General features: G+C 42.4%; 1 protein-coding gene across 1 annotated transcript in view; it reads left to right on the top strand.

Moving 5' to 3' along the window:
- MTMR7 (myotubularin related protein 7) overlaps positions 1-25919 on the top strand; it is a 94775-nt gene that overhangs the window by 46267 nt on the left and 22589 nt on the right. The window contains 3 exon segments of the mRNA XM_082444502.1: positions 733-890; positions 10129-10257; positions 17010-17144. Coding sequence (XP_082300628.1) covers positions 733-890; positions 10129-10257; positions 17010-17144 — 422 coding nt within the window.

The following is a 25919-nucleotide window of genomic DNA, read 5'->3' as shown; positions in this document are numbered from 1 at the left end:
TAGTGGTGTGTATCTGTTAATCCCATACTCCTAATTTCTGCACCCCCCCTTCACCTTTGGTAACCATAAGTTTGTTTTCTATGTCTGTTTCTGTTTAGAAATAAGTTAATTTGTATTATTTTTTAGAATTCACATAAAAGTGGTATCATATATTTGTCTTTCTCTATCTGACTTACTTCACTTAGTATGGTAATCTCTAGGTCCATCCATGTTGCTGCAAATGGCAATATTTCATTCTTTCTTATGGCTGAGTAATACTCTATTTTTTATATATATATATATATATACACACACACACACACACACACACATATATATATCTCACATCTTCTTTATCCATTCATCTGTTGATGGACACTTAGGATACTTCTGTGTCTTAGCTATTGTAAGTACACATATATTCTTAATTACTTTTTAATCTCCATATTTTATGTGGTCTGAAAATATATTCAGTTTCAAAAGCAACTCAAAAAAAAAAAACAAGATGGGGAAGGCCATGCTCCTGAAAGAAAAGAAGTTCTTGCAAAGTTGAGTTCGGTTGTCCTGAGGTCTTGTCGTTGTTGGGAAGAGGTGGGTGAACCCACCTCAGAGACAGGGTACCCCTGGGAGAGCCCTGAGGGGTGAGGAGCTAGGCTGGCCTCTCCAGCCCAGACAGAATGCATTTGGGAAAATTTGATTCTGGCTTTGACTTGGCTTGATTTGGCTTTATTCTCCCCTTTTCTTTTTTTGCAGTGAAATATGAGGAGTTATACTGCTTTTCATTCAACCCCAAGCTGGATAGAGAAGAAAGGGAACAAGGCTGGATGCTGATCGATCTCAGTGAAGAATACAAGCGAATGGGCCTCCCTAATAATTATTGGCAGCTCAGCGATGTGAATAGAGATTACAGAGTGAGTGGAGGCATTTGGTGAAATGCAGATACTTAATCCAGATGAAACCATGATTTCACATAGTTTAGCATGACTTCTGTTTGATCTCCTTCAATTTTGATAGCTCTTTGTGGGTACAGATGTGTGGATTTCCAAGTCTCCCTTGGTTATTGCCGGCTCTGTTTCCTACTTGCACCTAGAACCAGAAAGTTTGAACAGGGCCACCTCAGAGGCCATCCCCTGTAACGGATGAGGGAGTGGAAACCCGGAGAGGCCCAGCGGTGGGCCTCAGGGCCAGCACCTCCCTTCTCCCAGCCAGTCTTTTTATAGCTCAGTGAGTGACGGCTGGGGAGTCACAGAGGCTCTGCTGGCAGCTTGGCATGAGCTCCTTTCTGTGCTCACTGAACTCTTGATTGGTACACAAGGTCACCAAGAGCCTTCCCTAGAGAAATGAGGAGAAATATGTCTGCACTTACAGAAGGGAATGGGCGATGCAGGGAAGCAGGAAGGGCAGAGCCAATTCCATATTCTCCCTGAGGGTGGGCTTACGAATCAGTGTTGGCTTCCCTGTTAATTTTTAAAGTGTTTTCAGTAGTAAAAGTACATAAGAACATTGCAGAGAATTTACAAAAGAGAAAAGAGCCGGCATCCCATTGCCCTAACATTCTTCTAGAAGGTTTTAGATTTTTTCTTAATTTTTTTCTCATCTGCATAGTTCAATAACTTTTTTCTTACATGAGTAATGCATTTCATTGTTTACAATTGGAAAATGTCAGGGCAGAGGAGCCATTCAAATATATACAACAAAAGTGGAATCATACTACATATGCCTTGTGTTTTGCTTTTCTTCACATAGCATATTGTGAGTGTTACCCTGTCAATAAATGTATTTTATATCATTTTAAAACATTATATAATATGACATAGTATGGCTATATCATATTCTATCTGTCTGATCTCTAATTTTTAGACATTTAGGTTATTATTATTTTTCACTATTTTAAATAACATAGTGAGAACATTCTGGTAACTGTACCTTTGCCCATGTTAAAAGTCTTTTTTTTAAAGACAGATTCCTAAAGGTGGAATTTGTATGTCAAAAGGTTTACTCAAATTTGTGTACATATTATCAAAAAGAACTGCAGAAAGATTGTACCAATTTATATAAATTCTCAACAGTTGTGTAGGAGAATGCTTGAGTCTTTGTACCTTGACCATTAAAGAGTTTATTTCTTAAAAATCTTTTGACAGCTTGATAGTGGGATAAGTGATTTCTCAATTTAATCTTCACGCCTTAATCTCTTGAATTGTAGTTTCGTACATGCTGACCATTTATATCTTGTCCACTCTTAATTGACCATTTCTGGCTGCATATTTTGAATCCTGATTACTTTCTTCACCTTACCATATGGATTTTCTATATTGTGACAGTATTCATATCAGTAATTAAATGACTGTGTAACATTGCATCAAATGAATGTACCATAATATACTTAAATATTTCCCTATTATTAGACATTTAGATTACTCATAATTTTTGCCATATGAATAGTTCCGGGAGTAATATCTTTGTTCATATGATTTTCCCCATATTTTAAATTATTTTCTAAGGATAAATTCCCAGGACTAATTACAAGGCATAAGAGGCTTAAATCTTATTTTTTTTAGATTTCAAGCAGGCAGGCCATTGATGTTTTTGCTTTTGATCAGTATTTGGTTGTTAATTTCTGTTCCCTTGTATAGCAAGCAGTATATGTGACCTGTAAGATTTGAACTTTGGGGATTTTTTGAAGATTTATGTCTTCATAAAATACCCAATATTTGATTAATTATCAATATTTGATTTTATCAATGTTTTGGGTCTGGAAAAAATGTATATTCTCTGTTATTTGGATATAAAATTCTGTCTCCATCTAAATTAAGTTTCTTATGTTATTTTGGTCCCTTTGTTCACTTGATTTCTGACAGAGGTATGTAAAAATTTCCCATTATGATTGTTGACTGGACGTTTTCTCCTTACATTTCTAAAGTGTTTGCAGTATATATTTTTGAAGTTATGTTGTCCAGCACATAATGGTTTAGGACATCTGCTTGGTGTGCTTTTTATCAACTTAAAATATCCTTTTTTCCTGTGAATGCTTTGAATTCTATTTTGTATTATTATGTTTCTACCGTTTTCTTCTTTTTGTGAGAATTTGCCTGGTAGAGCTCTACTTATCCCGTTACTTTCAGTGACCCTATATGAATGTTTTGTCCTTTTAAAAAATATCTAACAGTGGGAATTCCCTGGCGGTCCAGTGGTTAGGACTTGGCGCTTTAACTGCTGAGGCCCAGGTTCAGTCCCTGGTCAGGGAACTAAGATCCCGCATGCCGCAGGAAAATAATAATAATAATAACTATTAAAAATAATAATCTAACAGTCATTATCTTTGGGTTGTGAGGGTGGAATGTTTTGTTTTTTTCTCAAATTAGGTATGGTTAGATTTTGATTTTGCAGTAACTGATATCTATGACATTGTTCTAGATACTATGCTTTGTGGTTTTACTAGTCATGTTTTTCCCCTTTTCATATCTACAGCTAGATAGTTTTTTTCTTGTATTTGCCTGTAATAATTTTGGAAATATACATCGTACTGCTTTCTTCCATTGATTATTCTTCATTTTAAAACAGCTGTTTATTTATTATGCCACTCTTCCAACATACACAAAACTTTGAAAAATAATGAAATGAACAGCAGGGACCTGCATACTATGTAAGAACAAACATGGCCAATGCTGTTAAACCTCCTTAATATTCCCTCCAAATCACTTCCTGCTCCAGGGTCACTGACTGCAGTTTGGTGGTGTCACTCCTTTCTATTTATAACGTTTCTACGTTTGTAAGTAGCAGCATGTAGTATTTTTTCGTGTGTTTTTTTACACTTTCTGTATGCGGTATCATGCTGAATGTTGCTTACTGAAACTTGACTTTTCACTCAAGTTGCATTTGTGAGATTCATTGCATTTAACAGACACCTGTATAATAGTTACCACATGCCAGGCTGTGTTCTAGAAACTTAACAAATGTCAGCAGTCCTGTGTGGTAGGTGTTGTTATTATCCCTGCTTTCAAATGGAGAAACTCAGGCAGAGGCAGATTAAGTAACTGTCCAAGATGTAAAGAAGTTAGTAACTGTTGAAACCTATAGCTCTTGTTTACTCATTCTTCACTATTGTATTATACTCCATTTTACAAATATACCATAGTTTAAACTTTTATTTATTCTTTTTCTTTTATTTCTCTCTTTTGTTTTACCATCTCAAATAAAGCCATTATCTGGCTTATATATGACTCATAGTACACTTTGAGTTTCTACCTAGGAGTAGAATTTCTGAGTTAGAGGGTATGTGGATTTTAGCCTTACTAGATCTTGCCAGATTCTTTTTTATTTTTAAAGATTTTTTTTTTTTGATGTGGACCATTTTTAAAGTCTTTATTGAATATGTTACAATATTGCTTCCATTGTATGTTTTGGTCCTTTGGCCGTGAAGCGTGTGGGATCCTAGCTCCCTGACCAGGGATTGAACCTGGTCTCCCCACATTGGAAGCTGGAGTCTTAAGCACGGGACCACCAGGGAAGTCCCATTATTGCCAGATTCTTTTCCAAAGTGTTTGCATGGACTTACACATCTAAGATATGATTTCTCATTACCCCACAGACTTACCAACAGTTGGTATTTACAGTGTTTGGCGGTATCCTTACTTATTGACCCAACAGTCTTCTGGGAATTTCTTCTAAAGAGTTAGCATAAACGCACAGTGACATACACAGTTATTTATTGTAGCATTGTTTATCAAAGCATGTATTAGAAGAAACCCAAATTTCTTTAATAGAGGACCAGTTAAATAATTTTGGGTCTATTCATATAATTAAATTAGTGTGTAGCCATTAAAAACATGTAGAGTATTTCCATGTACTGATAAGGAAGGATCGCTAAAGTATATTGTTAGGTTCAAAAAAGCAAGGCACAGTATCGTGAATATAGTGTGATACCTTTTATTTTAAAAAAGAGGGAGAAAAATAAGACTTGTTCATATGGATGTGTAATTGCCCCAAAGTGATAACCTAGAAAGTAGGTGGGAATGTGATGAATAGAACACAAGGGTGAGGATGTGCACCTTTTTGTATTGTTTTATTTTTATAACCATGTGAATTTATTAACTAATCAAAAAGTTAAATTTGAGAAAATGCCAGTTGAATTGGTGTGAAATGGATCTCAGTGTGGTTTTCTTTACATTGCCCTGTTGTCATTTATAGCTGTTGCAAATATCTTCTCTTAGGAGATATTTATGTACTGTGCCCAGAGTATCTTTTAATCCTCAGAAGTTTTGAGTTGTCAGTGTTTCCTATTTTGTTTCATGGTTTTAGCCTATTGTTTAAGAAAAAATCCTGGTCTATTCACTAACCTTTGTCCCAATTTACACTGTATAATTTCCATAGTTACATTTTCACTAATTATGATTATTATAGCTTTATAGTAAATCTTGATATTCTACAAGTCAGGTCCTTCCACATCCTTCTTCTGGATATATTGAATGTACAGATTATTTGGGATAGAATGGCCACTTTCATGATACTGAATTTTCTTTGTAATTACTCTTAAATCTAACAATCATAATCTTACACTGTGAGTGGACATTTGGGTCCTTTTTGTCACAATCATTATAAAGTATCTGGCTAATGTAATAGTTTGTTCCCATGCTAAAGCCAACCTTTGCAGTGAATTTTTAGCCTTGAAATGAAAGGCAGGAAAATCCAAGTTTAGTAAAGAAAATTGGATATCCTTTTAAAATTAAAAAAAAATATGACACACCCTTGGGTGAGGAAGAAAATGACGCTAAGGCACGTCTTGTGGAATAATATTTTCTTGAAAACACAGGTTCTTGTTATTTTTGATGAGGTTTCCTTCTAGACTTAACACCACAAACATGACTCACATTTAGTCACTTAAGTCCTACAGTATAGAGACTGCAAAACATGAGTTACTCAGCATTTTTTTCCCAAAAGTAGTATACAGCAAACCCAAACTAACAATCAACAAACTGTGTTGAAACAGAAAAGGTGAAAACCTAGGGGATTTTCTGATTTTACAAATATCATTGAAATAGGGAGAAAGATGATGAACCCTCACTTGTTACCAGTTAAAAAATATAATAAAAGTTGGTTCTATCAAAATATTTCTGACTGTTAGTCCATTGGGAAGATTATGTCATCCTCCGTTACTTTTGCTCTTGACCTCATGGTTGAGAAAAACCTCTACTTTTTCCTCCCTTCTTTTTTTTTTTTTTTTTTTTAATTTTTATTTATTTATTTACTTATGGCTGTGTTGGGTCTTCGTTTCTGTGCGAGGGCTTTCTCTAGTTGCGGCGAGCGGGGGCCATTCTTCATCGCGGTGCGCGGGCCTCTCACTATCGCGGCCTCTCTTGTTGCGGAGCACAGGCTCCAGACGCGCAGGCTCAGTAGTTGTGGCTCACGGGCCTAGTTGCTCCGTGGCATGTGGGATCTTCCCAGACCAGGGCTCGAACCCGTGCGCCACCAGGGAAGCCCTCCTCCCTTCTTTTATAAGAGTTATTTCTTTCTTTTCACAAGTTATTTGATGTAAGTGGGGCTAGTGATGTCATCTGATGGAGAAGAAGCTTTTGTCCATGGTGGAAATAACACCATACATAGCGCACAGAGACTTAGGTTCCAGAACCGGTGCTGCCCTTTTCTCTCCATGTGGTCTTGGGCAGGCTAATTATTATTATCATCATCACCTCTATCAGCACTGCTATTATCCCTGTTTATAAGACACTTTCTTCTGGTAATCTAACTCTCTAAGCTAAGATTTCCTTTCTGTAACCTAACTCTTAAAATTGTCTTTCTTTAAATAAAATAATTGGCATTCATTACTAGGTTAAAATTTTAATCTATTTCTCTTGGAATAAAATTGAAAGTATAACCCAAACCAGTAATTTTTAAAAATCTTATTTATTTCAGTTCTCTACAGCTATAGTTTATATATTATGTATTATTTTATGTATATATAAATCATTTCATGCTGCTCATACCCCTTTTCTTCTCCCCATTACATCATAAATTCCTTGAAATAAATTTTAGGTCTTAAATGTTGAAGAAGACCGTTGTCTTTATAGATATATCTCAGTTCCTGACAACTAAGCCTCACCCTAAAGTGCTCAACTGAGTGATGGGTCCTCAATAAATACAGAGCCTTGGCTGGCCCTCAGATGGATACTATTCTGCAGTGGTAAATACATGTATTGGGAGGTTGTAACCAGGGCAACAGAGATCAAAGACTCCTGGGAATGTGAACTCCTTGAGACCAGTAAATCTTTTGTTATTCATCACTGCTCTAGCACCTAACCTACTGCCTGACACATAATAAGTATTCAGTAAAAATTTGTTGATAGACACCAGTATTCTATGATAATCATCGCACTTCTAAGAAACTAGAACTTAATGATTCCAGCCACTAAAAAGAAAGGATGATTATGTAACATGATAGAGGTGCTAATTGTCACTACAACGGCAATTGTATTACAATGTACAAATGTATCAAATTAATATGTTTTACACTTTAAATTATACAGTGTTATATGTTAAATATATTTCAGTTAAAAAAAAAAAAACAACTTGTTGAATGAATGAAAAAATTACCAAAAAAGATTCCTCTTGGCCAGGCGAAGCTAGACATGCAGGCACTCCAGGCAGGCTTATTTAGCAGAGGACAAAGAAAATTGTTCCCTTATTAATTAAAAAAAAATTACGCAGGAATTGTCTTAACTTAATCCACTTCAGCTGGCTAAGGTTTTGGAATCTGGTGGCATAAATTGCACTGCGCTGTGCATTATTTGTTGTCAGAATTTTAACAACTGTGTGAGCTTGTTGCAAAAGTGATAGCCATCAGTGCTCTCCAGGACTGTTGTTTTAATTTCCACTGCAAAGTGCTGTCTACTTTCAGGAAAGCAGGATGAATTTACTTTTGTCCAGCTTGGTTAAGAAGTGGTATCTTGAAACTCTGTTAACTAGCTCTGTGAGTTTATTTCCCGAAACACCGATTCTTGGCGTCTCTGGGGGCGCAGGAGTCCCTGTACTGGTGACATTCTGTTCCCTGCAGGGAGGCCGTGGAAGCTGGTGCAGCCTGACCGCCTTGGACGGGGCTCAGGTTGTTGAGCTCCTGATCCTCGCGCAGGCCAGCCCCGCAGCTGTACGTTTCCTGCTCTGTGGAGAGGGAGAGCCGTGGTGCTCTGAGAGGGTGGGAGGGTCTTCCCTGCTCTCCATGGGCAGAGGAAGGACCCTGAGTGGATAGAGCACATTTAGGTCCTTGAGTCGGTTGGGGCTGAGGGTATCAGGGAGAGTGGGCTCTGAGCGTTTACTCTCTTGGCCCCATACCAGGGAGGGTGCACATGGGGCCGTGACTGAGCCAAGCTGGGCACCTTTGACCTTGGGAGGCCGTACATGGACACGGCATTTACCATCCCACTTACTCTGTGCTATTCAGAAAGGCCAAGGGCCTACGCAGTAAACATGTTGGGAAATCTCAGCCATGACTTAATTATTCTTATTTCATTTAATCATAAATAACTTTGTGATTCCTTAGTGCTGTTAAAGAAAGTAGGTAATTCCCAACTTACTGAAAACCTACCAATGTCCTTTTTAAAACTGCTATTTTAAGAAAACATTGTTAAGTCTGGTGCAATGACTACATGTCTCTTGAACTCAGACGCGCAGGTGTGGTCTGTGTAGTAATGTTCTGGCTGCCTGACTCCAGAGAGGTCCTGACACCAGATTTGCAGGGAAGCAAGTGTAGTGTCTGTGGGCAGTAATTCCAGTAAAATCTCAGGTTCCAAGTAGGTTGGACCATCTGTTCTTGGTCTGGGATTTTTGTCTCAGTGCCAGAGCCCACGTTGACGTCTTTGGTAATCTTTCCTAAAATGCCTTTGGGGAAATGCTTTGGGCCTGGGAACGTCACTTCTGTGGCCCATCTGTCTCCTGCTCAATGTGGTGCCCAGGCTGGAAGCAGACAAGGTAGGCAGGAGGGCAGGCGAGGGAGGCGTCGTCACAGAACAACTGATGTGAGCTTTGTGACGGGTTCTTGTGCCCTTCGGTCCCGTGGTTCAGAGTGGTCAGGGCGGGCGGGATGGTTAGAGGACGTGCAGACACACATTTCCCCTGCTGCTATACCTGCTTGAGGACTCTACTTGAAGCGCCCCAGAAGGTGCTTGACTTCTAGGAAATAAACAAAGGTCAGGAATTGCCATCTAAACGGTCCTCGTGTTGCAAAAGGATGGATTGGCTGCCATCAAAGCAAAATATGTGTCGAGCAACAAGTCGACTACTATTACTGTTGCCACCATTCCCACTTCTGTCAGAATTAATGGTTGATGAAGAGCCTTGTCACGGGTGTCCTTGTATCAGCCCCGGGGGATGTCGCTTCTGTTCCGTGTCACTTTTAGAGAATAGCAAGTGCTCAGTAGTTTGACTTCTTGAAGGTCATGAAGTTGGCAAGTTGGAGCTAGGATTTAAACCCCTGATTTCTGATAGAATTGCCAGACCATTCCAAGGCGCCAGAGCTTCCACTGGGGGAATCACTGCCAGGGATGCACAGAAAGGGTAAATCATTTCTTACCACTTCTAAAATCGTCACGTAAGAAACAAAAAGTTGTTATAATGTGTGGTGAAGGGTGGGAGCGCAGGGGAGAGGAATTGGGTCGGCCCCTGAAGAGTGGGTGGGCTTTGGGAAGATGTCCGGGGAGGGTGTTGGCTTGACTGTCACCTCAGATAGGAGCGCACAGAGGGTGTGCCAGGGACAGAAAGGTGCCCTGAGGAGGTCACCACTGGTGCTGGCATTTTAGGACGTTGTCTTCCAGTGTCAGGCTATCTTAAACAGGCAGCTAAGGTTTTCTCAGTTGCCAGGATGCAGAATTGCAGTTTGTCCCTTTTCGATGAAAGAAATGCTCGTTTGTCACTGTCTTACCTCCCACAAAGAGCCCTTGGAGAGAAGGGGCAACGCCTGAGGGCAGGATGTTAAAGAGTGTCTTGCTTTGCTTCACTGTGATTTCTTAGAACCAGCGCTTCATTTCTCTGAAGTGGCTCTGTTAACTTGGTTAAGAAAACTTAAATATGCAACCTGTAAGCCCAGTGAAATGGAATTTCTGGTGGCAGTTTGCAAAGCATGACTAGATTGCCTAAAATATCCCCTTGTGCTTTCCACAACAGGTTTGTGATTCTTACCCTACTCAACTGTACGTTCCCAAGTCGGCCACGGCACACATCATAGTGGGGAGTTCCAAATTCCGGAGCAGACGGCGATTTCCTGCCCTTTCTTACTACTATAAAGATAACCACGTAAGTCTCAAGGCATGCTTTTGTTTCATGCTTTGCTTTCCTTCTTTTATCATAAACAGGCCTTTTCCAGGGGCTTCTGCTGTGTGTGGGGGTTTGAATTCTTTTTAAAGAATGTGGATATTGCTGTGTGTGTGGTACAACATGACACAACACAACTGTGCTTAAACCCTTATCTCCTGTAGAAGTTGACCTTCCATGTTTATTTGACAATAAAGGAATGGGAAAGAGTCACAACACACCTAACCTTAATCGTCCGAGTGAGCGCCGTCCTCTCTTCTAACTGCTCACCTTGGGAGGCTCTGTACTGAAGAGCCTTCGGAATGCCTATCTTAGAAAAGCCCCTAAAAGCTGTGGCACGTTCTTTTTCCTTCTTTTTTAAATGGAACATAAATATGTTTTTTCTGTATCTTCAGTATAAGAAATCTTTCTTTATGGAGAGTGAGTTTCATTTTTTAAAATAATATTGGTAAAAGCTGGAATTAGGTTTGTCTGCAACTACGAGAGACCATAAGTAACCGTGGCTTAAATAGGGTAGAATTTTATTTTCTCTCACATAAAACCCCCCAGGTCGGCAGTCAGGGCCTGGTGTCCTGGTTCTGCTCTACTCAGCCCTCAGGGACCCGAGCTCCTTGCACCTTTCTGCTCTGTCAGCCCTGGGGTGTCGCCCTCATCACGTGGTGTGAGAGGTGACTTTAGTACCAGCCGTGACCTCCACGCAGCAGCAGGTGGAAGGGGGCCCAGTGGTGCCCTCACTGCTTTCGGAGGAAGGCTCCCCAAACTGCCATGTGACAGTACTCCTCTCATCCTATTGATCAGAACTGCACAGGTCATGTGGGAAAAGACAGTCCTATGGGTAACCGTGTAAATCACAGCTAAAAACTGTGATTCCATTTCTGTGGAGGATGAGAAAACAAATTCGGGGAGACAAGAATGATCTTCGTTACCTGCTTTAGAGGTCATGTGACTTTAGCCAGGCGAAAACGTTTGGTTTTCAAGTGAGATAACAGCCTCATTTGACTTTAATCCCAAACTATAAACAATCGCAACAGATGTGTGTGTGTGTGCCGTGCATGCACCTATAGGCAGGGCATGGGGCAGGATCTACGTCCGCTCTTAAAAGGAGGCTTCCAAGAATACACTGAGCAATGCCAGCTTGGCCAGAGTAAAGCGTATCGCCTTCTGTGGTGCCTACTTTGAAGGGAGATATTCACTCAGCAGTGTAAGGTCTGTTAATTGAAAGGATATAACTGGTCTTATTTTCAGTTACACTCACGGCTCTGAAATGGCCTAAAGAAGGCAGGTATTTCATTAATGTCCTGTATTATTTGACTCCAGATATATCTCAGCCTACACAGAGCTGGCCCAGTGGTGAGAGGCAAAGGAAGATGTGAATCTCTTATTTTAAAAAAAATGATGGGATGAAAAGGGATGTGGAATTTCATGATGTTGTATTTGAATTTAGGATGCCAGTAACATTTACTTTTTTTGTAGCATCCATTGATGAAGAAGTAAGAGAGGAGAGGGAGGGAGAATCTTTTATTGTTGTGTCAGAGGTGGGAATGGACCGGGTGTTTAAAAAGTGAGCTTAGTCCTTATCCTACTTCTTTTCCTTCTGTTTTGATTTTCTTGAGAAAAGGGATTTTTTGTCAGCGTGAGTATTATAAAGGGCAAACACGTAATGTCTGAGGATAGGATAGAATTTTTAGCAGTTGGACCACAGAGGCCAGCTTCTTTGCCTCTTGACGTCGGACCCTCATCACCCCATTCCCGCTCTCATGTGCTGTTCTTTACTGGATCTCCAAGCCCGGAAATGAACTCACACAGCCATCAGTTATAGTTAAAAATAATTGATTTCCTGTACTTAAAATTTTAAAGCAAACAGTACTTTAAGTTTTAGCTCTTCTTACAAGATGAAAATAGAGAAGGTTTCTAAGCATTGCTAAAGTGTCTGGTTGCCCAGGGAAATACTTCACGTACATGCATGCCCACTCTCCCACCCCCGCGACCTAAAATCTATGCTGCAGGTAGAATACGATCAAATTTGTGGTTTTGTAACAACGCTCAGGTTTTAATATCCAGGTTAATTATGTAAGTGCTTCCAAGGTGACCAGGGATTTTTATAGTGGGAAATAGCATTAGCGAAGGTGGATTTCTGTGGTTCAGTGGGAGACACAGGAAATATCAGTGCAGTATTTCATGCTATTTTTGTTCAGAAAAACCCACACATAAACCAGGCATCTTCCGTGAAAGGTAAACAGCTATAAGGTACCTAAGTTTGCAGACCTTTCTTTCTTGCTTTTTGTGATTTTAGACTTTTTAGACTTGAGTATGTATTCCTACGCCAGTAGAACTCAGGCTTGGGAATAAGAATATCACATTTTCTAGTTAAATTCTGTTCCTCACATAGCCCCTTGTTCCCAAGGAGCACTGAAGATTTTGGTGAGTTGGCCGGTGTTGGGTAGTGGGAATTGGTGATTAGATTAAGAAAAAGCTTGACATGTACCTCATGTCATGAACAGGAAGCCCCGTTGAGACTCCTTTGATATAAATCCCCCCGCTGATGGTACATAATTACCTTTGGACCGGCTTTTATCATACATGGTGTTGTAATCACTTCCTGTTCACCCGTTGATGAGGTCAGGATTCCTGCCCTAGGGTTACTGGGCTGGCTGAACACATGACATCTGACACTGGACAAATGAGGTTGACAGCAGCTTATTAGTTACATATGGCCACTGCCCAGGGGAGGAAGGCACTGCATGCCAGGCAGGGCTGTAGGAAGGTTGCGCTCAGGAATAGAGTGAACCAGCAGAGATGGTGTGAGACAGGCTTTGTAGTATCAGGAGGATGAGTTGACCCCTGGTTCCCAGGAGAGCATGTGATTGGCTGGTTTGAGTAATTCCATGGGCTGGCAGGGAACGAAACCCACTACTCTGGGATGAGAAGGAGGTGCATCTGGTCCTTTGGGAGAAGGGTTGCTTAGCTGGGGACTTTATCCACGGAAGCAGAGTATGGAGGGGAGCTTGCTGCTGACCGTTTGAGGCCCTCCCAATTTTACCAGCTCTTAGGGGCAGCACTTAATGTTAATTTCAGGCCTAAAACCACACATGAGTTATATAGAGCCATCCAGAATCCTTTTGGATATCAAACCGTCCAACAGCTTTGTAGATCACAGTTAGAGATGTATCAGTGTCACTTGTGTTTGGAAGCTGCTGTGTCCTTTGTTCTTTCTTACTAAATATTTTAATTATTTTTAAGAAAGCAGTTCTGCTTTAAATCGTTAATAGCATGGTATCCCCACATCACAGTACAAATCTCTGGGAAACCCAAGTCTGAAAGATTTCCAAAGAGGCAATTTTCCTTAAGAAAAATATAGACCTTCTTGCCCTTCTTTTATAAATAATGTTTATTGAAACTTACTGTGTGTTAGGCATAGTTCAAGGAGGGTTATATACCTCATCACACTCTGTAGTTTTGGTATTATTATTATCCCTGTATTAAAGATGAGAAAAACCAAGGTTCAGAGGTGATAGGTAAATTACCTAAGATTATATAGGAAGTGAGAACACACCTTGGATTAAAAGCCATTTCTTTTTGAATCCTGCCTCTTAATTCTGTCTCATGCTTCTTGACTTATTTACACACATGGGCGCTATATCATGTTGGTTCAGAATCCAGGTTCAGGAAATATTTTGCTTGGATTCAACTAGCTCTGTGACACTGGGCAAGTTCCTTTACCTCTCTGTGCTGTGGTTGTCTCATCTATAAAATGGAGCAAATAATAGATCTTACCGTATATGGTAGTTGGGAAGATTAAATAAAAATACACAGAGTTCTTCTAATAGTGCCTACCACATAGTAAGCATTCAAAAAATATTGGCGATTTTAATTATCAGTAGCCTTTATAAATGAGGCTGTCATGACAGTTTACCATTGAGGAGTCTTATCTCTGCTCTCAGGAGGCTGACATCAGTAAGGAATGCTGCCAGGTGATGGTGCAGTTCTCTCAACAGTTTGACTGTCTGCGGTGTGTATAGGGTGGACGGAGCACTTAGAGACTACTCACCACTCTTTACAAAGCGGACAGCTCTAGGCCAGCAATCACTGAGTCAGTGACGAATTCTGTTTGGAGCCTATCTATAGATTATTAAGAAAATGTAACTACAAGATATTAACATGGGGCTTCCCTGGTGGCGCAGTGGTTGAGAATCCGCCTGCCAATGCAGGGGACACGGGTTCGAGCCCTGGTCCGGGAAGATCCCACATGCCGCGGAGCAGCTGGGCCCATGAGCCACAATTACTGAGCCTGTGCGTCTGGAGCCTGTGCTCCGCAACAAGAGAGGCCGTGATAGTGAGAGGCCCGTGCACCGCGATGAAGAGTGGCCCCCGCTTGCCGCAACTAGAGAAAGCCCTCGCACAGAAACGAAGACCCAACACAGCCAAAAATAAATAAATAAATAAATAAATAAATATTTAAAAAAATATTAACATGTAGTCTGTTTAATATATCTGGTTTAATTTATCAACTACATTTCATAGTATAACTCTGTTCTGACTTAACCCTTCACTGAAAACTGCTCTCAGCCTGAAGGTAAGTAGTAATAGTTGTCACTAATTGGCTTCATTTCATGATTGGACTTCCACTAGTTGAATGAGTTTAGGTGCGCCGTATGCTTCCTTGGACAAATTCTCCCCATTGAGATATGTTCTCTTCCCCATCTAGCTCTTCTGATAGAATCTAAGAAACTGCCTGATGGTAGCTGTCCTTAATTAGTATTTCTTTAGGCCAGACAAAGCGAGCTCAGAATTGTTTTCTCTGCAGTCAGAGCGGCTGACCTGGCCCCTCTGCCCATCACAGGAGACAGGAGCCTGGATGAGCGCAGGAGAGCCGCCTGCGGCGCTTCACTCCGTGCATCCGGTGCAGCTTGCCTGCTGTCCCCAAGCCCCCTCTGGCCCCTGCCATCACTTTGCCTTGCTCCTGGCCGTCCCCTCGCTGGCCGGCCTCCTGTCCACGGTCAGACCCCCGGGGCCCTTTCTCCTCCACTCTGTGGTTGGACTTCTGCTGCCAACAGCTCGAGAATTCAGCAGCCCCGGAGCCACTCTCTTGCCCCTTTGCTTTGCTTCCCACTCCGCAGGCACCGGCCCCCTGAATTCTGGCTGCAGGCACAGAGTTCCTGGAGCCCCTCAGTAATTGCCCCTCTCTGTCACAGAAGGTACTGGAACCCTCGGGCGGTTGCCCGGTTACTTGTCTGCAGTTCTCGGTCCTGCCAGGAGGTTCTCTGCTGGAGGATCATATAGTTAGTAAGAACCATCCCTGCCTTCTCCAGCGAGGAGTGCCAAAGCTCACCTTTTCTGGAGAAACCCAAACCCTGGCTAAGGAGTGCTGGCGTGGGCTTTAAGGACAGTTAAGCTGTGCTTGGACTCAGAGCTGGAGTGGCTTCCAGGATGAAGCCCTGCACGCGGGTGCCCTGAACGGGCTGGGCCACAGCTCTTTTCAGGGGAGGTTTCCCTGCTCAGCCTGCCCCGAGCCGGGGGGCTGCCTGCATCCTCTTACACAGCGGGCACCTGGGCTCTGTGTACGTTCTTCAGAAGAGTCATTCCTAGATTGTATTTGGTGATTTGAGTTCAATTTAAATGTTAAAATAAACCTAAATCCATAAAAAGTACTTTGCCACAGAAGTGTAAGTTTTACAGCTGTGAGGTTGTGGCTATACTCACCTATTAATAACTCAGGGAAATGTTTATTCTGTTATGTATATTGTTTATGCTGTTGTGTATATGTATTTTTTTAATTAATTTATTTATTTTTGGCTGCGTTGGGTCTTCGTTGCTGCGCGCGGGCTTTCTCTAGTTGTGGTGAGCGGGGGCTACTCCTCGTTGCGGTGCGCGGGCTTCTCATCGCGGTGGCTTCTCTTGTTGCGGAGCACGGGCTCTAGGCACGCGGGCTTCAGTAGTTGTAGCACGTGGGCTCTGTAGTTGTGGCTTGCAAGCTTTAGAGCACAGGCTCAGTAGCTGTGGCGCACGGGCCCAGCTGCTCCGTGGCATGTGGGATCTTCCCGGACCAGGGCTTGAACCTGTGTCCCCTGTGTTGGCAGGCGGATTCTCAACCACTGCGTCACCAGGGCAGTGGTGTAGTGGACTCTTAGAACTGCAGAGTAGGGAAATCGAAGAATAGAACGCAGATCAGTTCCCCAGAAAGACCTTGCTTCCAGCTTACCTGGTCAGCCCAGGTCCACGCCTGCTGTCCTTAGAGGCTAGCTACTGCCTGGGCTTCGTCACCGTGAAAACGCCCCCATTTAGGGTTAGAATTGGTTTTCGGTATTTGTGATGTTTCTAAATGGGCTAGTAAATGACGGAAACACTAAAGAAGTCACTTTTATAATTTTTATAAATTTTAGGAGAATAGTTACTTACGTTATATTTCTACTTTGGCAGGAAGATGAAACAGTAGCAGTGAAGAGGAAAGTAGGATATTTAACTGGCTTTACGTTTCATAATTTGGGTCCCACCTAAACATCCTTACCCATTCCTAATTTCTTACACAGAGAAACTTTTTGCACTACTTGCCCATGTAGTGGTTTCTTGACTTGAATTAGAAAGAAGGCAGCCTCGGTCTCCAGAAGGCACTGATGCTTTTACGAGCCGGTGGTGGGCGTCAGTGAGCTCTGGGGCCTTGCTGTGGGTGGGCCTTGAGGGCTCCGGGGAGGTGCCGTCGCACTGCTGCCTGATGCTGCCGCCTTGCTTCTCCCTAGGCCTCCGTCTGCCGGAGCAGCCAGCCCCTGTCTGGCTTCAGTGCCCGGTGCCTGGAAGACGAGCAGATGCTCCAGGCCATCAGGAAGGCCAGCCCGGGAAGCGACTTCATTTACGTCGTGGACACTCGGCCTAAAGTAGGTGTCACCACGCTGGTGTGTGTCTTTGCCGCTCCGAGTCATGGAATGCGGGATGAGGCCATGCTCCCTGACCCGCTCAGGGAGCCCCATCTGCAGGGGGGCTTTGCACAGCCGTGCATGGCTGCCCTGCTCAGCTGCCTTCTGGGGCCCCGGAGCTCCTGGAGGGCCTGACGTCGGCAGGTACTTTGGATATTTCCCCTGCTCTGAGCATTGTGCTTGGTACACAGCGCACACGAGGAAAGTGTGGTTTCGTGTTGGAGATGGCTCTCCTAAATATACCAAATTATTTGTTTGGTTTGTTTGTAAAAGGACCTTTTCTTCTCTGTGGAAGTCCTACAGTTCAGTTTCTGTGAGATATTCACCTCTTCTATTGCAAATTCCACTTGTAGTGCCCTGTAGCTATGACTTGGAAAGATTTACAAAATGTAATGTTAAGTAAAAAAAGAAAAGTCACAAATTAATATGTGTACTACTGTGTCTATGGAAAAAAATGAACTATAGGTAGGTAAAAATGTAAATTAAAATAGAAAAAGATCTGGAAGGATAAACACTAACCTATTAAAATTGCATGGAGAAGGGGGGAGGCTTGGGGGACATAGAGAACTTTCTACTTACCTCGTTTGAAAATATTTTATAATTATGCAGGTATTCATATATTAATTTTATAATTTAATAGAACAACCAACAGGAAATAATCTAGTTATCAACGGGTAGACCAAGTCCATCTTACGCTTACCACCCACTCAGCTTGATATGTTCTTGACACTAGTCAGGGTTAGGTCAAGTATAATTTGTAATTTCACTCCTTAGACCCATTTCTTTGTAAACCAACCAACACATGAAGTCCTCAGAGGGACGTGCCATTGAATACATGGAAACAAAATCACCTACAGGGGCATGGAATATATGGGACAAAATGAGGTGACAGAGAGAAATGGCCTTTATTCAACATATTTGGCACAGGAATTCCTTGCCAGTTATGAAAATATACCTGGGCCTGTGACTGTGAGAGCGAGCTGCATGTTGTTTCTCCACGTGGGTGTGGAACAGGTCCAGGATATACCGTGAAACAGCAAGACTGAGCTACAGGAAATCTGTAATGCCATGTATGGAATAATAATTAAATTATACAAATTATACGTTGTTCTATAGTTTTTTCATTGAAAAAAATTTGAGGGTATGTGTAGTAAACTGTTAGCAGTGGCTTTTCTTGTGAGGTGAGAGGAGGATTTTAAGAAACCTTTATTTTGTAAATTACAGTGTGAAAGAATTTTTAATCATAAAAAGGTTGAAAGAACATAAGGACTTCAAAATGTTACATATAAAAGTTACCATGTGACCCAGTAATTACACTCCTAATTTAAGAAAAATGAAAACATATGTCCACACAGAAACTTCTAAGTGAATATTCATTGTTAATAATAGCCCCAAAGTAGAAACAACCAAATTCCATCAGCTGAGAATGGATTAATAAAATATGGTATATCCCATTCCCTGGAATATTTGTTGGCTATTATTACTAAAGGAATGAAGTACTGATAAGTGCTACAACGTGGATGAACCTTGAAAGTGTTAGGCTAAGTGAAAGAGGTCAGTCACAGAGGATCACATATGGTATGATTCCATTTATATGAATGTCTCTATGACAAATCCGTAGAGACATCAGGCAGGGTGGTGGTTGCCTAGGGCTAGGGGAATGGGAGGAAATGGGAGGCGACACCTGATGGGTAGAGGGTTTCTTTTTGGGGTGATGAAAATGTTCTAAAAATAGATTGTGGTGACGTGGTATATTCACAGTTCTGTGAATATACCAAACACCATTGAATTGTATACTTTACATGGATAGATTGTATGGCATGTGAATTCTATGTCAAAGAAGCTATCAAAAAAAAAAACATAAGGACATAGAAACATTAGAACAGGAAGGAGGAAATATGACCAACGGCCCAAGTCACTTCAAAGTCTACACTGATGTTAGGAGTGGGTAATTACAGACAGGGTCTATACTCGTGGCCGACAAGAGAAATCATGGAAACTGGATACTATCCATTGTGTAGCCACTGAGACCCTGGCAATTTCGCTGCTTCTCTGAGCCCCATTTCATTAAATATTGTGATTCACGGTCTCGATCACTAAGTTTGATGTCTTCCTAGTGTAAGATCACTCACATCGCTGCCCTCAGAACAGTCCCTTCCTCTCTAACGGGAGGGTAGCTGTGGGATGGCCGTGGAGGGGTGGGCAGTGAGGATGAGTTACTCTCAGATGCCAGATCAGCAGACCAACCTTGCAGGCCAAGGACAAAACATGTTGCAGCTGGATCACATTCTAGTAGATGACAGGTAAAGGATTCCCTTGCTTTTGGACAGATTTTCAAAGCACAGCAGGGAAGAGCTTCAGACTGAGAAAGAAATAGTTTCTCTGCTTGAAGGTTTTCACTCGAAAGATGCCAGGCTCTGACTTTTACTGCTCTCTTTCTATTTGTGCTTTCTCTCTGCTTCATCCTTCTCGCATTGACTCTTTCCCTCCCGTCATTGTGCCTTTTGCGTCAGGACAGTGGAGCTGCTCTGAATTTCCTAACAGTCAGAGACAACTGAATGAATGCCTGTCTTAGACACACGTACTGAAGACAAGATAAGAAAAGGATGGAAAGACAGGGCCTTTAAAGTGAATTGGGGTGCCCTTCTCCGATCCTATTCTCCTAGATTTAAATAGAGGCAGACAGGTTCGCCTGCTGCTTTAAGGGCCACCGACCCAAGTGTGTACTACGCTATGCAAACCTTCCGGGAAATGTGGCAGCTGTTGAGCCAGGCATAGTCCAGATGTAAAATAAATTAATCCAGAGGATTTGACGTGAAGGGTATATTTAGCACTGAGTGCGTTTGCTCTTGGCGATAAGAAGTTGGATGCTGATCCCTTAAAGAAAATTGGTGTCTCATACAAGTCGTGCCCTCTTCCTATTTCCCCAGGCGCACACACCTTCACGGGAGTCTTCACCTGTTTGCTTAGAGCTCTCATTCTTTTAAAGATCACGTCCGTCGATTTTTATTCCTCGGTAGCCAGGAGACCAGGTCCATGTTTGCTGTGGGTGGTGGACAGACAGACGGGCCCTGGCCAGGTTTGCTCACAGGTTTACTGAAAAGGAGGAAGGCTAGAAGTCATTCTTGTCCTCGGAGCAAGGCTCGCCCCAGATGCTGCCTGTTCAGGTGAAAGCTTCTGCATTGCTTGTTGATATTAAAATCTCAGGAGGCAAAGGCAGTGAGGGCCTCAGCATGAACTGAGTATCTGTTAAGAAAAAACATACCCTCGAGGTCATATGTTACTGCTAGAATTTGGTGCATTAAGAAGATAGGAGATCATGTTGATGCCATCGTTGTTGGATTTTAAAATGATATCGAACTCCTTCTATCTCAGCCTCGCTCATGGCTTTAACATTACTTTGTTCCAGGACTTTGCTGAGCTTGTAAAAATGCCAGGCATGTTCCCATTCAATTCTTATAATACTCCTGCAAATTAGGAGCTGTTCTTTTCTTTTTATGGGTAAGGTCTCAGATTGAGAGAGGTTCAGTCATGCGTCCAAGGTCAAGCCGTTCAAATCTCAGCTTATCTGGCGCCCGAGCCCACGCTACTTCTGTTTGATCACGGTCTGTGGACAGCGATATCCAGGGAAGCCTTGGGTCCACCGTCAGGTTCCACAGGGTTCCCCCTTCCGAGCACATCTGCAGTGAGGCTGGAGACTCGGAGCTGAAGGACCAACCACAGGCTCGTACACACTCAGGCCGGGGCAGGAGGTGTGAGCCGGGCTCTGACGCCGGCGGCCTGGGAGGGGTGCCGGGCTGTGGAGGGAAGGGGCGAGCAGGCCGGCCAGGGGCTCAGCTAACGCCCGGCCCCTTGTCCTGGCTCCTTCTCCAAAGACAGCTTTGTGGTGAAATGGCCTCTGATTTCACCTTGTGAGCCATTCTTTAGCTGTGAAACAGGAGGAGGTCATGTTGGAAGTTTTTCTGTGTCTCTGGAATCAGTAAGTAGGTGGTTTCCTCTCACTGAATCCTGTGAGGAGGGGATCTGGGAGTATCTGTTGCAGAGATCGGGGTGCGTGACAGAGGGGCAGCTAGGAGGTCACTTCCGTGTGGGACGTGTGGCCGACTAGTTCCACTGTGGCAGTGAGCAGGGGAAGGGGAGCGACCGTGGCATTTAGTGGCAGTGGGGCATCTGCTCTCCCTTTTTGGAAGGACAGGGATGGAGGGGGGACCTGTGGGTCCAGTGGACACTGAGAAAGAAAGTTGTACGTGAGCCGTCTTGCAGAGGCCCGGCCCCCACCCCCCAACTGGAGGTTCCCAGCTGCGGCTGACTGTGGGGTACGTGCCGGGGAGGGAAGCCGGGGGCCTCGGAACAGGCTGCAGCCAAGGTGGGTCTCCATGTCAGCGAGCTGTGTGCCTCCTCCTCCCAGGAGCCCACTGACTTGCCCTAGGATTTGGACACTTAATGCCAGAGAGGGCAGCGCTGGTCAGCAGGTGTTTACCGGAAAAGCAGTGACGACCAATGGAGAGAGAACAGCAGTCTCGTCCAGCTTTACAAAGAGATATCTACCTCTTCTTTTATCCCCCTCTCTCTCTCCCCCTCCCCATATAAAGATAGAGCCTAGAAGAAGGAGGAAAAGGAAGGTACCAAAGCAGACCCCTCACCAGTCCAAACGGCCTCTAATAAGAGAAGGAGAAAATTCTGCATCATATATGGGGTTGGGATTTTCAGTTGAGCTGGACGGTGATTTCCTATCTGATTGTATTCCAAAAGTTATTAATTCTTCCTTCAGGGGTAGGAAAGGAGGATTTTGATTAGCACAGTTGTAGACAGTAGTTGCAAGAAGTAAAATCATCTCTTATTTTCATGTTTATATCATAAGATAAGATTCTTCATTTCACCAGATACAGATGCAGGGAGAGAAAAGGACCATTAATTGACACTGCAGGCTAGACCATGGTCCAGTCCTCCTGCCAAGATCAACTTCAATTCTCATTTTCCAGCCACGTCAGATCAGGTCCTGTCATTCAGGTACAGAATGTGCTCTGCTGAAATAGACTCCGAGGCTGAGATGGTGACCAGGCTGACCTTTAACTTGATATGCAGATTATGGTTGACTGAGTTTCCATGATTTTGATGTGTTTGATTGATGATTTAAGACTGGGGGGGGGAAAGAATCTGATTCAGTTCTTTTTTTAACATTCTTGGCCTGTTCACCCCTCAACCTCACTCTGTTACGCATTTATTTGGTTGGTCAGCCCGTCAGTAAATCTTCACTGAGTGCCTGCTCTGTGCCAGCTTGATGCATAGGGTTCTGGCCATAAATGAGATCAGCCACCTTCCTGCGGAGCTCACGTCCTCTGCCCCACTCCAGTGGATCTTCTCTGTCATGGATACTAAATCTCAAATGTTTCAATTAAGCCTGCTCGGAAGCCTTCAGTGGCTCTCTACTGCCACAGATAAAGTTAGAACTTCTTAATTTAGCTTGTGTGTAGGGGACCCTAATAATTTCTAGCCTCCTTTCTTGCTGCTGCCGCCAGACTTGAACCTTCCGCTATGCTCGCACTGGTTGATTCACTGATACCCACCTGCTTCTTTGATTTGGTCCCCTACCTCTTCCCTTTCTCATCGCTTCATCTGGGATGCCCCCCCCCTTTCTCTCCATGCTTCCTGGTTATTAAAGCCCATCTCAAGTCCTCCCATCATGAAACATTACCCCTGATGCCCTAGGCCACGTGGGGCTGTTCCAAATTCTAACTACTGCCACCGCCTCTACCAGGCTCTCAGCTCCTGCCCAGTCCTGGTGGGTATTATCTGTCGTTATTTGGTGCTGTGTGCTTGCACTTCCACACTTGATGATAAGCTTGTGGTGGCTGGAACCACTTCTTATTCACGTTTTTATTCCATTCAGTGCCTGGCACACAGTAGGTGTTCATTAAGTGTTTGTTGAGAGTGAGTGAATTTTTTTGTTTCACTTATGAGCTTTTTTGCACCCAAAGATGCTGAGATGATCAAATAGCAGAGTGACCTTGGATTAGAAAACAGGGCACTTTTTCCAGTACCACTTTTCAGTTGTCTGTTGTGTTCTTTAAGCATAGGTTGAAACTGGAATGCAGTTACCTCCATTGTTTTATCTGTTTGAGAATTTTTTTTTTTTAAATTAGACTTTCTATTTTGAGATAATTGTAGATCCACATGCAGTTGTAGGAAATAATACAGAAGGATGCCTTGTACATTTTACCCACTTTCCCTCAGTGATAACATCTTGCAAAGCTGTGTACAGTATTGCAACCAGGATATTGACATTGATAAAATCCACCAATCTTGTTCCGATTTTCCCAGTTTTACTGTAGTCGTGTGTGTGTGTGTGTGTGTGTGTGTGTGTGTGTGTGTGTGTTTAGCTCTGTAAAGTCTTATCACATATGTATGTTTGTATATCCAGTACCACAGTCAAGATACAGAACAATTACATCACCGCAAATAACCACTAATCTGTTCTCCACCTCTGTAAGTTTGTCATTTCAAGAACGTTCTGTAATTGAAAACATGTAGTATGTGACCTTTTGAGGTTGTTTTTTTTCACTATTTGAGAACTTTTAGGAGCTGAAATGAACAGCTTGTTTCTTGCCTGTGAAATGGAGTTCTCAGCCTAAGGGACAGGGCACCAAACTAGACTTAGTGTTTTATTTATATAAGAGATACTCTATCTGAATGAATATACATATAGGTCCAAGATAGCTTCTGAATTTTTTATTAATTATGAAACTGTATTTCCTGCTTTGAAGGGTCAGCTGGTGCCCCATTATCCTGACAGGGCCTGTAAAATGTGTGGAAACCTTGCGAAAGTACACTTTGGATGGTAGATTAAATATTGCCACCTTCTGTTCATCATGAGAAGTACCGTTGACTTTTAAGAGGCCATCTTCTGTGGCTCCTTTGCTTTTAAAGAAGACCATCGATAAATTCTCCCAGGTCATAGGTAATCAAGTACTAAAAAATGTGAACATAGGGTCCTAATTATAGATTAAAGTAATAATAGTGTTCTGGTTTTTATTCACTGCACTGTTTAAAAAGAGTATGGTATGTGGTGAGAAGGCTTAACTTGAATTATTCAAGATACAGAATAAACGTAAGGTTCATGTAACATAGAGATACTTACACGTATCCTATTAACCATTTTATTTATGAAGCTTGTAAAGAATAAGCCAGCAACTTTGGAAAATAATTATACAAACCAGTGATATTTTTATAATAGTATGTTTCAAAAGAACAATGTCTATAGGTAATTTTAGAAAAATTTTCCTCTTAAAATATTCTTAAAATTTAAAGCATGAACATCAGTTGTCTTAAAAATAACACTATTTTTATATTTTTTTCTTTATTAAGACCAAACCCTTTATCCTTCTCATAGCATGCCTGGGAGAAAAAGGGGACGATCTTTTCGTAAATGGGAAACAGGGTAGTGGGGCGCGCCCCAGCTGATGTCACGTGAGCTGAATCACGGAGCAGGAAAGTGAGGGGCCTGCCATATGTTTTTTTTCTGTTACTTAAATTACAAACCCACTATATCTGGTTTGTAACAAAGCCTGGAGGAGCATCTGGAGTAGTATTGGTAGCCGCTCCCCACACGTGCCACCTCTGTCTGTCTGCTGCAACAGCTGCTAAATTGGTATAGCCTTCCATTCATTTCTGTTCTGCTTAACCCAGCATGCATAAACGTAAATGCATGTCTGTAGGTCGGCTTGTTTTACAAAAAATGGGAGAATCGTATGAATATTATTCTGGAGCTTACTCTTTTCACTTCACATGTCATGGCCCAGTATCTCCTCTCTTCTCCCCTCCCTCCCCTCTCCTCTTTTTTTTCTTTCCCTCCTCCCTCCCTCCCCTCGCAATATCTAGACATCTATATATCTGTCTATCTCTATCTCTGTGTCTCTACTTGAGCCTATTAGAAGTCCAGGGTATGAATATACCATAATTCATCCAATCATGGCCCTATGGAGATATTCATAGGTTTTCCGTTTTTTTACTCTCAACTATTATTAAAAAAAAAAAAAGATTGCAGTAAACATCCTTGGACGTCTGTCTTTATGTGCTGGTATTTTAATAGTGTCAGACTCTCACACATAGGCAATCTGGGTCAAAAAATATGTATGCTTTTAACTTAACTTGGCTTTTTTAAGCTTAGATTTTTGAAAAGTATGACTATCCCCCGAGTGCTGCATTGTGGTCCTAAAAACTGATATTTTTTTGGTGGTGAGTGCTCTGCCTGGGCTAGCCCTCCTGCCCTTTGTGGGCAGAGGAAGAGAATGGTCAGTGAATATTGATGTCTAGGATGTGATGACCCGCTTAGCTGAACAGCAAGAATGGAGTATTCACAATAATACATTCATTCTAGAAATCTGTGTATTTCTCAGCTAAGGCAGGACTTGTCCCCTTCTTGATTTTAGTTACACAGGAATAAGGCAGAAGTTTGCATATCATAAATTTCTTCTTCAAAGTCCATTACCATTTAACCCAGTTTGCACTAGGAACCGTGACTTTTTATATATGAAATTATGATAATGAATGTGGTAGAAGAAAATCCTCTCTGGAGATTTAAATAGGGTGGCCGGAGGAAATGTCTCTGGAGGCTTAGCACCTGCTTGCCCTCTCTCTGTTTTGTTCAGCGATTCCTGCTCAAGGTTGAATTGGGTACCTGAGGGATTCTTGTAGGCAGATTAGAATGACGTAACTATTCCTATACGTTGATATGTT

Source organism: Balaenoptera physalus, assembly GCF_965194825.1.
Source record: "Balaenoptera physalus genome assembly, chromosome: 21".
Lineage (NCBI taxonomy): Eukaryota > Metazoa > Chordata > Mammalia > Artiodactyla > Balaenopteridae > Balaenoptera > Balaenoptera physalus.
This window is presented reverse-complemented; position numbering and strand designations above follow the sequence as displayed.